General features: G+C 43.7%; 1 protein-coding gene across 1 annotated transcript; it reads right to left on the reverse strand.

Moving 5' to 3' along the window:
* Positions 1 to 10,588: 10,588 nt before the first annotated feature.
* LOC127044234 (olfactory receptor 52N4-like) lies at positions 10,589 to 11,527 on the reverse strand. The gene has a single exon (XM_050938813.1). The coding sequence runs from the start codon at positions 11,525 to 11,527 to the stop codon at positions 10,589 to 10,591; it is 939 nt and encodes a 312-aa protein (XP_050794770.1).
* Between the last annotated feature and the right edge of the window lie 1,705 nt (positions 11,528 to 13,232).

Consider the following 13,232-nt stretch of genomic DNA (forward strand, 5'->3'; position numbering starts at 1 on the left):
ACAGCTCTGTAAAACCCTGCTCACAGTGCATGTCAGAAACTAAGCAAAACATTGTAATCCAGGAGGAGTGTGTTTGGAAATCATAAAGGAAATATAATGCCATGAGAGCAATCAACCAATACTTTACACCCCTCTGCTCTCCTCTTTGAAGTATGGGTCTCCCTCCTCACACAGGTTATTACAGAACTAGAGGGGTTCAGGCAAGGTCAAGAAAAATGACTAAAGGCCTGGGAAAACTCTCCTTATGATATAGATTGGAAAGATTGGGATTGTTACCTTAACAAGGAGGTGTATTAGAGGGGCCTTGAGAAAAGTATACGAAATACTGACTCGTAGAGAGTAGATCAAGAATGTGTTCTCCCTGTCTCATAACACAGTATCAAGAGGACATTAAATGAAACTGAAATGTGGAAAATTCAAAACGGATGAAAAAAAAATGCTTTCTTCTCTCAGTGCCTAATTAGGCTGAGGAACTTGTTGCCGCAAGAGGTATTTGAGGCCATGAGGCAAATGAGAAACTGGAGGGGTTTGGAGGTTTAGATGGATAGTGAGACTATCCAGTTACAATACTTACAGATAAATAAATATTTTGGAATGTCTATACACTGATGTGTTTCAGGGCACAAGCCAAGAGGTAGCTGTTAGGTGACACACTCAGGGATGGTTAGGTCATCCCTGAATCCACCTACTTCTTGGTTTCCTTCAATTTGTTCTGCAACATCTGGATATTTCAACATTGCCATTCCTATATTGAAAAGAGCCAAATTTTCCCCATGGAAGCAGTCATTTTAATGCTGGGCTATGACTTTCTGCTTAAGAGAATGGGTATGAAGGGCACAAGGGTCTTGGTATTTAGGGCTACAGGCCTGCACCTGTTACTTCCCATCTTCCTTTTGGTAAGACAGGAAAATCTGAAGGAGAGGTAGAGAAGTAATTTTACCTCTGTGTTCAGCACTGGTGTGACTGCTGTTGGAATCCTGTATCTAGTTCTTGTGTCCACAATTAAAGATGGATGTTGATACGCTGAAGAGGTTTCAGAGAAGAATCAGACTTAGGAAAAGATTAGAAATATTGCCTTATAGCGATAGACTCAATGAGCTCAATCTATTTAATTATCAATGATGGTAAAGAGGTGACTGGACAACAGTCTGTACCTAGGTACATGGGGAACCGATATTTGATAATAGGCTTTTCAACCTAGCATACAGAGGTGTAACACGATTCAGTGGCTGGAAGTTGAAGGTAAAGAAATTCTGACTGGAAATAAGGTGTACATTTTAAACTGGTGAGAATATTTAACCGCTAGAACAATTTACCAATGGTCTTCATGGATCCTTCATCACTGAGAATTTGTAAATCAAGATTGGGAGTTTATCTAAAAGTTCTTCTCTAGGAATAATATTGGGGAAATTCTCAGGCCTGTCTTGTAGAGACTAGATGATCACAATGGTCCCTTCTGGCCTTGTAATCTACGAACATGTACCTACGAGTCAGCTAGAGATATTTTGCCTGCACGCTTGTACCTGAGTTTACAGAAGGAAAATTTTTTTCTATTCATAACTGTGTTGAATTTAACCCTATGGGGAGAAATTCTCATGTGACTCTGGCGCGCTGGAAATATTACGCCAAGTGGGTATTTTACGAGGCTGAGGGATCCCATGAGGCACTGCATGGATGAACATTTTAGGTGAGAAAAATAATGGTTTGACCCAATAAAATCTCTGCACTGAGGAATGAGTGTACACCCCTCATTATTAATGAGAAACAGAGCTTATTAGTAAATAGTCCCAGAGCATCCTGAGTTAAATGTTTGTTTCCCAGTGGTCCACTGTTTCAGTGAGGTTCCAGTGACTCGTGCATGTGGCAGCTGTATTTATGTAGGCTCACATGTCGCAGAGTTGCCTGCTTTCATTATACTATGTGCATACTTCTCTGCTTGCCAGTTGTTCCTATGTTGCAACCTTAAAGCGCCAGATGGTGTGTATGAGTGTAACAAGAAAAGCCATAAAGATGCCTGCCTTGACATTTGCCACTTGTGTGTGAGATTTTTCACTGGTGAGACACAGCCAGTGATTACCACCCAGCCAAGGGAGCAGGTGTGGTAGGAGGCACCTCACCTCCTGCAGAGGGAAGAGCTGATGTGTCTTGGAGTTTGTGAGAGCCAGAGATGACTGAGGAACATGCAAATGACACTGGTGACCAGCATGCTGTTGGAATCAGGGGAGTCTCGCATCATGAAAGGGAAGACAAAAAAGGGGTCAGAGGATGATGGGAGATTGGGATGGGAGATGATGAGAGATTGGAGCAGCTGAGGAGCAAAGTGTGATGGGTTTCCTCCAGGGTGCCACCTGATACTGGAATACCACAGATTCCTCTGACTCACCAGCCTGGGCTCCCTCTCTCAATGTGCTGCTCTGACAGACTCTAGACTTTCTCCTGGTACTTCACCTCATCCAGCATTCATGCAGGCAGTGGTCCTGGGTCACCCCCAATGCCAAATCACCACTGGGAACCCCAGAGCCCCCCCCCAGTAGCAGCGGTCACCCTTGACTCCCCCAACATAAGGTGATACTCCAGGCCCCCCCCCCAGCTACAGGGTAGTAGCTGTGCCCTACGGACTCCTCCAGGACACCAAAAATTTAGGCAGTGATACCTCGTACAAGTCATGGACTGGTCATGGGTCCATGAATTTATGTTTATTGCCCATGACCTGTCCATGTCTTTTACTAACAATGCCATTTATTAAATCTTAGCCTTACATACAGGCTGTCTGGAGCATTCTCGGGAAGGGTCACCAGGTGAGAGGTAAGTTTCTCCTGTGGCCTATTGTTTTCTTAATGGCTCATTGCCCTGAATAGTCCCTCCCCAAACATCTATCTAGACTGAAAGCAACATGCCAAGTGGGTGTTACCCAGCTGTAACGACATATGAAATATAGATACACAGTCAGTATTTATAACTTCAGATGCAAAGAGGATCAATGTACACAAATAGGATAACCATATTCAGAAAATCATAACTTTTCCAATGGCATCTTACAGGACTCATCCTGCATAAAATGTATCAGAATTATGCTATAATCACATCATACCAATATTTCTATGGAGAATATGGGGTGCAGAGTCAGGCCAAGCTCAGTGGTTGTTTTCACCAGTCAAATGCCTGAACTTACACAAGGAGAGACAGGAGTGCAGAACTGAGTTGGAAACAGACCTGAGTCAAGGTGACACCTGGGCTGCAGTTCTGGGGCTTGCCAGAGCAAAGAGACCCTGAGACTGACCCAAGCCAACAATCACAAAGAAAAATTTAATTTCAACAGTGCTGCCCACTTGTCCCTCTATATGTTGCTCCTCGCCCCCAGCACTGATATGCATTTAGAACTCCCTCTGCAAGAAAATCATTAAATTCCTTCAGTCTAACATTTAAAAGGTTAAAAATAAGCCCCAGTGCTGCTTGCCGCTACACCCCCTACCTGTCCCCACCACCTCCAGCGCTGCCCTCCTGTCTGTGAAAAGCCTGCTCCCTACTGCACAACCCACAGTGCTGACCATTTTTCCATGTAGGTCACCCGCCCCTATAAATTCTAGCCCTGCCACACAGTGATACCCTTCTCCCAGGACCAAAACCAGGTGCCAGACCCCACAGCGACAGCTCACAGAAATATCTCCTCAGACTAGGCTGAATTCAGTGTCTGTCTGCACCAGGGAAAAGGGACAGCTCAGCCTGAACTGATTTTCTGGGGGCAAAGGGAACCCCAGAGGCAGCTCAGCCTGTGCAGGGAAGGAGAGAGGAGCAGACATGGCTGGAGGGAGAGAGGACGTGGACACTAAAAGTAGGCAGTGTGAGTAACTCTGCCTCAAAATGACACAAAGCATTAACATTGCATCCTGTTAGGAACCTGGACAGACCTTCCTGAGGCTGTGTTTCTGTGTTGGCAATTGCTGAGGTTACCATGAGGCTGTAGTGGGATTGCTAACAGGTGGAGAGATGGTCTAGATGGTGGATGGTGTTACAGACACCTGCTACTGTATGGTCCATGTTATGTCACTGTCTGAAACACCCAGAAGGCCTCATTATTCCTCTTTCGTCTGTGCATTATGCAGGATGTTCATTCCCTGTTTCATCCAGTTTCAGGACTCCATGCCACTGTGACTTGGATACTGTATATTCCTCCGGCCCCCCGACCCCCAAACACACACAAACACTGTGTGTTCCTGGACCTCCCCCTGTGAGATTTGTAGCAGCACCTGCTTTCCTCTAAGCCAGAAACATACTTTATTTTTAGTGGTTTATGGTGCTTCTTGTCTGCTCCAGAACCAGAGATGCAAGGGCACAGAGTGAGCACACCACTCGCTCTCCCTGAGGATAATTGTTCTCCTAATTGTTTTAAACCTTTAAACCTCTGAGTTTGAAATTTCAGCAACTCTCCTCTTCTGTCTGTTCTTCTTTGATCCAAACGAGTTCCCTTATCCTCAGAGGCTATGCGACCACTCCAGTTGAAGTCATTGGAGGCTCATGGCCAGTGTAAATGAAGTCAATTATTTAAGCTCCTATATGTGGATTTAGGGTGAAACTCTGGCTGTGTTGGGAGTTTTGCCATTGATCTCAAAGGGATCAAGATTTTACTCTTAGTGTTTAACTTTTGGATCCCGGCTGCACAAATCACAGCTTTGGGTCCTGCTGCAGAGAGCGTTATTCTGTCAGAGTGCTGAGAGAGTCTGAAGGAAACACCCAGTTTATGTGGTGTTCTGAGACTGGGCATGAAAGTTTGTGATTCCAAAACACGTAGGCCCTGATTTTGCTCTCAGAGAGGCCAGTGGCAATCTGGAGTGACCCACAAATGGAAGAATATGAGAGCAGAATCTGGCCATTGTGTGACCCATTCTTGTTATGAACCCTCTGGTAATGCAGATACCCACTGCAGAAGCTTTGATTGCACTTCCTAAAAGGGTAATGAAGTTGCTGAATTGGAAAAATTCAATGAACCATAGAAAAAACCTCTCAGCCCAAAAAAGGAAGCTACTGAGACAGATAGAAGAACACAGTAAGAGACAAGGAAATGATATTAAAAACAAATATTTGTCTAATCTATTTCCAATTCATTTGTAGTTCAAATGTTACCAAGTAAACCCCTTGGTGTTTCTGAAAATACTAAACAGTTCAAGTCACCATGCTGGTGAATTCCTGCTCAGATGGTTCTTGATTTGAACCCTCGAACCCTTCCTGAGCCGTCAGCACTAATTTTAATCCAGAAAGAGGCTACTCACCGAACTCCCGCTCAGCAGAGAGACAAAATGTTCTAACTGTGACAGGAATGTGGAGACTTAAGGATCAGTTTATGATTCTCACATGTCTGACACTCAGCATGCTGGGCAGCGACCTTTATGTTTTCCCTGTATGGTCCCTGTGGTTTCTCAGGTTGGCCAGGAGTCCCAAACAATTCCCTCAGCTCCGTGAGCAGTGGGAAGAGCAGAAAATACACCTTGGAGAACTTCAGCGTGAGAGCCTCCCCCAGGAGTGAAGAAATCATTAGCCAATGTTAGGGGGCTTATGCCTTCCCCCTCTCACTTCCCTGGTCCTTCTCACATGAACAGAGAGCATCAATACCCAAAGTCCAAAGACGCAAACAATTCGATGTTTATTGGGGTGAACTTCCAGCAAGCATGATTCCAGTTTCCTTCCTCAGTGTCCCCCATCCCAGCTCTGACACCAAAGAGCCTTGCCTGTGTCCCTGTTCCTGTTCCCATTCCCTGTTCCCATTTCCCCCTTTAGCAAAACATCATCCCAATTCCCCCATCCCCAGTCCCTGTTCCCATTCTCCCCCCGCTTTCTGATTGACTGCAGACTACATAGTAAAACCTGAGTTTTGCTTAGCTATTCCTTAACCAATCATTTTACTGAAATTTAACTAACCAATCCTAACATACTGTAACATGGTTATTTAATCAATTATATTCCACCACCTTCACTGGTTTACACCCAGCAAAATTAATTATACAGCAGACAGAAACAATCACAGAACCAAACAGAGACCATGCAAATAAACATACAAAAAAATACAGAAGTGAGTATTTTACAACTACATCTATACAGACATAAGGGTTTTCCAGCTATGTCTATTGATAAGTGAGTTCTTACCAGACAGGATGCTATTAAACTAAGTTTCCTTTTACATCTTCTAGGCTCTACCCTTTCTCTGGAGGTGATAGGAATATCAGGACAGGATTGTATTTCTAATAGCCCAATAGCACCTTATTTCAATGTGACTAGTTTGGAATGTGAGGATGGGACCATACACTTCCCAGCTTACGGCTGCCTCTGCTGCTTAGCCAAAGAACCAGGCCTCAGACTGTCACAGTAAGAGAAGGCTATTCCACAGAGAGTTATTTTGATTCTTTCCTTTATACCTCTATAACTAGCTAAATGATAAGAATACACTTAAATTCTTAAAGTCTAGGCCTTTGCAGACAGGCCTGAATATCTATATCCTAACAGCCAATAAGACGGGCTCAGATTGTCACGGCAAACTGAGCCTTGCAGACTGTTCAGCCTAGCAATTCACAATGGCTATTTTTTCTGTGTGTAATGTACTGTCATCTGCACTATGTGTGGCTATGCTGTCACAAGATACAGAACCAAAAACCATTTTCAATTGATCGTAGCAGCGTACCACTGCATACTGTCCATGAATCTGTAATATCCAGTCCATTAGCCTCTGAAAATCACTGCCACACGCTTGAGACCAAATGAATTGATAGTGAATTGATGCAAGGAGCCACTAGGAAAGGAACTGATAAGTACAATAATGCCACTATATAAATACCACACCATGGAAATTGCATGCAATTCTGTCCATCTAATTTTTAAAAACGGGTATGGAAAAAAATGGAAAATTACAGAGAAGGGCCACAAAAAGGATTAGAGGTATGGTACAGCTTCCACCTGAGGAGAGATTAAAAAGACTGGAATTTTTCAGCTTGCAAAAGAGACAACTTACAGGGGATAAGATAGAGAGCTATAAAATCATGAATGGTGTGGAGAAAGTGAATACGGAAATCTTGTTTACTCCTTCACATAACACAAGAACCAAGGGTCACACAAGGAAATAGTATACACAACACACAGTCAACCTGTGGAACTCATTCCAGGAGATGTTGTGAATGCCAAAGGTATAACTGGGTTAAAAACACCAACTAGATACATTCATGGAGGCTAGGTCCATCAATGGCTGTTAGCCAAAATGTTCAGATATGGAACCCTGTGTTCGGGGAGTCCCCAGCTTCTGATGACCAGATGATGGGACTGGATGACAGGAGATGGATCCCTCTATAACAGTCCTGTTATGTTCTTTCCCTCTGAACATCTGGCATTGGCCACTGTCAGAAGACAGGATATAGGACTAGATGGACATTGGTCTGACCCAGTCTGGCCATTCATATGTTCTTATCTGAGTCTCCTTTTTCTAATCTGGGTGCTTGACCTGATAGTCGATGGTGCCCACATGCCTCACTACCTCAGATAGTCCCTGTCATTGAACCAGTAATTTGAACATGAAACTTGTCAATAACAATAACACTGAATCACCCATTTTGAACACTCATGGTTGGACTCCTTTGTTACAGGTCTTCTCTTGTACCCATTATACATTTAGCAAAATTCTTCTAGCAAATGCTCACAAAGTCTTGAGGTGCTTGCTTAATTTGAGAATGTATTGGACTATGTTCATTGCCTGGGGTCTTTGCTCCTCCAAGCAGGTCTGGAAAGCCTAAAGGCTGCCTCCCAGACAGCAGTTGAAAGGAAGAAAACTTAGAGGCTTGAAGCACTTTCCTGGTAGCAAAAAGGAAGTGGGGGAAGAGTCGGTCTCAGCATTTGGAATTTGAGGATACAAACTTCTTTAAACTCGCCATCAAAGTTCTGTGAAATTCCTCTACAAACCCATAAATTCTTAATACCTTTACCTTCATTAGATTCTAAGTTCTTTCATTAATTGTAAAGAGAAGTTAAGTCCTTGACCAATAAGGATTTCTTGGGGTATTAGCACCGGGGAGAGGAATTCCATAAGCTCATTTGTCTCATAGCTAGGGTGCTAGGTCTATGCCTAGCTGGCAATAAACCTGGCTGAGTGCCTTTGTCACCGAACTGTGCCTGTGGTCTTTCTTTATGAGTAACATCATCGTCTGCTGAACTAGCAGGTTACCTTATTTGTGAATACTGATAACACTCGATCTCCAAGGACAGAAGCGTTGAGCAGCCTCAACAGCGCTACTGAGGCAACAACATGCCAGCTTTTAGCACTTAACGATAGCCAGCTGATACTCTGAGCCCAGTAATGAGCAACTCTACACTCTGGAGCAGGTTTGGCCACTGCCTCAGTCACTGGGATTCCACCATTTCCCCATTCACTACAGCAAGTTGTTCCCAGGCATGGCTAAGGATGCGATTATGTCATGGAAGTCACAGATTTAGTGACTGTCAGAGATCTCAGTGACATTTTCCACTTCAGCTCTGGGGTGACGGAGACAGAGCTGTCAGCGAGAGGGAGTCCCCAAGTTCTTAGCTGCCATGGGTTGCCAAGGCTACAGCAGATCTCAGCAACCGCTGGTGCTGGGGGACCCGGAGCTCGAACTTACCATGTGTGGAGGGACCCAGAACTCCAAGCTGCCACTGGCGGCGAAGGCTCTGGGGCTCTGTGACACAGGCTGCAGTGGGGGCTCTGGAATTCTGCAACACTGGGACTGCAGTGGGGACCATGGAGATCTGAACTGTTGGTCTGCAGCAGGGGACACATAGCTGTTAGCTGTGTTGGCAGTAGGTGCTAGACCTCCTCCGATCCTGAAGCCGTTCTTGGGCTCTCATCCTCCTGACTGGGCTTTAATTGCCTCATCAGTACCCTGCCCCATTTATTTTTAGTAAAAGTCACAAACAAGTAATGGGCTTACGTGTATTTCTGTTTATTGCCCTTGACATGTCCATGACTTTTCCAAAAAATAACTGTGACAAAATCTTAACCTTAGGCATGACTGATCATCTGGTCTCCCTGTATTTTCTGAACAAAATTTGGGTCATGGGCCAGGATAGACTCCTTGGGTAAACACATTCTTGATGCTGTCTAAGGCTGTGGTCAATGCAAGTCCACTGACTTGGCTGGAAGTGTCCTCCACAACATCAGCTTTTCCCTCCCCTGTTCCCATTAACTGCCATTTCTAGTCCTTTCTATTTTCCTCAATGGAGTGCGACTTCCACTTTTTAAAGGATGTAGTTTGCCTCTAACTGCTTCTTTTACTTTGTTGTTTAGCCACAGTGGCACTTTTTTGGTCCTCTACTATGTTTTCTTTCAATTTGGGGTTTACATTTAATGTGTTTTTATAAAGTTTTCATGCAGCCTTCGTAGAAGAATCTGAAATTGAATATAAATGTACCAAAAATGCTTTGCAACCACAAGAGGTATGTTTAGAAGTAACGGAGGGAAAATGTCATTTTCCTATTAATCCATTTGCAAATGAATATGTTTATGTGGGTCATAATTGTGTGTGCCTTAGAAGTTGGTATCTTCTGTTCATAATTAATTATGTGTACAATATAACCCACAATCCCCAGAAAAATACATGTTGTTGTCAACTTGTTGCCATGAAGGGATGAGGTTGCCAGACTTCCACTGCATTAAAGCCAAAGGTCACTTAAAAACTGACCTAAAAGTAGCCTAATCAATTTCTTGAAGCATTTTTTTTAATTCAGTTTGGTCTATACACCAAATAACAAAAGGAAGGTTTTGTTAGATACTTAGTACAGATTTGATTAAAAACAAAACAAACAGACAAAAAAAATAGCTTCAAGCCCCAGCAGAAGATTGTCCACGTTAGCAACAAAGCTATCAAAGGATAATTAAATTCAAATTCAAAACCCCAGTACTGGTATTTGTTTCCTGACTGAGCATTGGCAGGTGTTTCAAACAAACTGCAGCAATTGGCATTGTGAAAGTAGCCCAAAAGCTCTGTAGCATAAAAACAACAAAAACATGATTATGGTATATATTTCTAATTGCATTCAGTGATGGTAGTCAATGTCCACATTTTGTGTTGAAGTAGTTTGTTACTGTTAGTCTTTAGTTGGTTTATCTGCTGGGTTTCCTGAAGGATTGGACATGAAAAAAAGATGCTCACTGGATCACTGTATATATGATAAAGAAATTCAGCATTGTAATTTCTTTCTTTTCTGTTTGGCAATCTGAACGTATACCTTCTGTTCATCAAACTGATCAGGAAACCTTTTCACACAGGTACTAAGGGGAATCTGCAGTATCTTCCGGTAGTCTAGGAGTTATACAAATGCCGAGTGATATGGTGTGTGAGGCTGAGGGCTGATGAGTGACAATGAAAGAGGATGGGTGACGGTCAAAGAGAGGGAACATAGCAACAGAGAGCACAGCGCTTGTTGATGGAGTGATAAGACATTAGATGAGAGTAATTTCTCAGACTGCGAACTTCCAAAGTGCTGAGCTCAGCCAAACTGTGACAGGAAACCCTTGATTAATGAGGACCATCCTTTCACCCTCTTGTCGCACAGGTGGAAAGTCAGTGGCCTCTGGTAATCACCTTCTGCAAGTGTATTTGCCCACTTTATCACTCAGCTCTTGGGTTTTGACCCCATAAATAATGGGGTTAAGCACAGGAGGAACAAGATTATAGAGGGCGGAGAAGATGATGAGACCATAGGAAGTGATGTCTCCAGTGAACCGGATTGCCAGGATGGTGAAGAGAACGGGAGTATAAAATGTCACCAGTACGCAAATGTGGATTGTGCAAGTGTTGAGGGCTTTCTGGTGGGCTCTTTTGGAGGAGATTCTGAGGACGGCCCTAATGATGAGACCATAGGACAGGGCAATGACCATCAGATCTGACCCCATGAGTAAAAATGGTATCACTAAGGTGTATGTCCTGTTGAATGTGATATCTCCACACGATATCATTGCCAAAAGCATGTGCTCGCATTGTATTTGGGGGATAATGCGGTTGTCACAGAATGGCAGCCTGCTCAGTGTCAGCGGCAGGGGCACCATGAAAATTAAAGCTCTTACCAAACAAGCAAGCCCCAGCATAACTACTCGTGCATTGGTGAGGATGGTAGGGTATCTCAAAGGATTACATATGGCAACATAGCGATCAATGGCCATTAGCATGAGAACACCAGACTGCACAAAATAAACTGAGTGAATGAAGAAAATCTGGGTGAGGCAGCCACCCATAGTAATGCCTTTCAGATTGAACCAAAATATACACAGAGCCTTTGGCATGACTGTACTAGACTTGGTGATGTCTGTGAGTGCCAGCATGCATATCAGCAGGTACATCGGCTTTTGCAGGGTCTCCTCTTTGCTTACAACAAACAGAACCATGAAATTTCCCAACAGGCAGAAAATGTAGGATGTAGAGTAAGGGATGGAAATCCAGATGTGGACATCTTCCATGCCAGGGACACCCATTAGGATGAATGTTGACGGGTCAGACTGGGTGAAGTTCAAAGCTGCCATGATGTCATCAATGTGTTGAACGAGCTTAGAAATGCTCAATGCACCTGTGAAGTGAGAGGAGCACAGTGAGAGAGATTACATGGTTTATAAAATAATTAGTAGAGTAAACATTTCATAGCTATTACCAATGTAGAAATGGGGGTGAGGAGAGAGGTAACAACATTTGAAGATGGCACCAAATTATTTAGGTCATAGTCAAGTACAGAGAAGTTCTCTGAGGGAGCTAACTCAACCATGTGAATGTGCAGCATGTTGGAAGATGAACTTTGATGGCAATAATTGCCTCGTGTATGCCCACTGGAGGGAAAAGCTTGAATTCCTCAAACACCTTACAAGGTTCTAATTTAAATGTATGCACTCAGGACAGGGAACTGGGTGTCACGGTACACAGCTCTGTGAAACCTTGCTCATAGTGCAAGCACAGAGAGAAGCAAAGCAAAATAATGGAATCCAGGACGAGTGTTATGGGATATCATACAGAAAATACAGTGTCATGAGATCGGTCAGTCAATGGTTCACCCTCCTCTGGACTCCTCTGTTTAGTACTGGGCACTTTTCTCACATAGAATATTGCAGAAATAGAGAGTTTCAGACCAGGGGAGCAAGAGTGATCAAGGGCCTGGGGAAACACTCATATGGAGAGAGGTTGTAAAGACTGGGATTATTACCTTACAAACGAGATGAAGAAGAGGGGATATGAGAAAAGTCTGTAAGGTACTGATTGGTAGAGAGTAGATCGAGAATGTGATCTCTCGTCTCATTACACAAGTTTAAGAGGCCATTAGATTAAACTGAAATGGGGCAAATTCAAAACAGAGAAAAAAGAATGCCTTCTTCACTCTATTCCTAAATAGCCTGAGGAACTCATTGCCACAAGAGGTAGTTGAGGCCATTAGCTAAGCAAGAATCAGGAAGGGTTTGGACATTCACATGGAAAGAGAGATATCCAGTTACAATAGTTTCAGCTAAATAAATATTTGGAAAGCCTATATGACAATGTGATTTAGAGCACAAGCCAATGTCTAGCTTTTAGGCATTGGAGTGACACCCTCCTGATTGTCAAGTCAACTCCACCATCTATCTGCTGCTGAGTTTTTTACACATTCTCCTGCAACACCTGTGGCAGTCACTGTCACAGAGAGGACACTGGACTAGATAGATCCACAAAGTAGTTCCTATATTGGAAAGGAGATAAGTTTTCCCCATGAAAACAGACATCATCATATAATCATAGACTATTACGGTTGGAAGAGACCTAAGGAGTTCATTGAGACCAATCCCCGGCTCAAAGCAGGGCTAACCCCAACTAAATCATTCCAGCCAGGGCTTTGTCAAGCCGGGTCTCAAAGACCACTAAGGATGGAGATTCCACCACCTCCCTAAGTAACCCATTCCAGTGCTTCACCATCCCCCTAGTGAAATATCATTTACTAATATACAAGCTAGATCTCCCTGATTGCAATCTGAGACCATTGCTTCTTGTTCTGTCCTCTGCCACCACTGAGAACAGCCAAGCTCCATCCTCTTTGGACCCCACTTCAGGGAACTGAAGGCTGCCATCAAATCCCCCCTCACTCTTCTCTTCTACACACTAAATAATCCCAGTTCCCTCAGCCTCTCCCCCAAGTCATGTGCCTCAGCCCACAAATCATTTTCGCTGCCCTCCACAGGACTCTCTCCAATTTGTCGACATCCCTTCTGTAGT

Source organism: Gopherus flavomarginatus, chromosome 1 (genome assembly GCF_025201925.1).
Source record: "Gopherus flavomarginatus isolate rGopFla2 chromosome 1, rGopFla2.mat.asm, whole genome shotgun sequence".
NCBI lineage: Eukaryota > Metazoa > Chordata > Testudines > Testudinidae > Gopherus > Gopherus flavomarginatus.

Bases quoted from the DNA above. Each gene is read 5' to 3' on its own strand.
- LOC127044234 (XM_050938813.1), bottom strand. From the start codon at position 11,527: ATGGCAGCTTTGAACTTCACCCAGTCTGACCCGTCAACATTCATCCTA.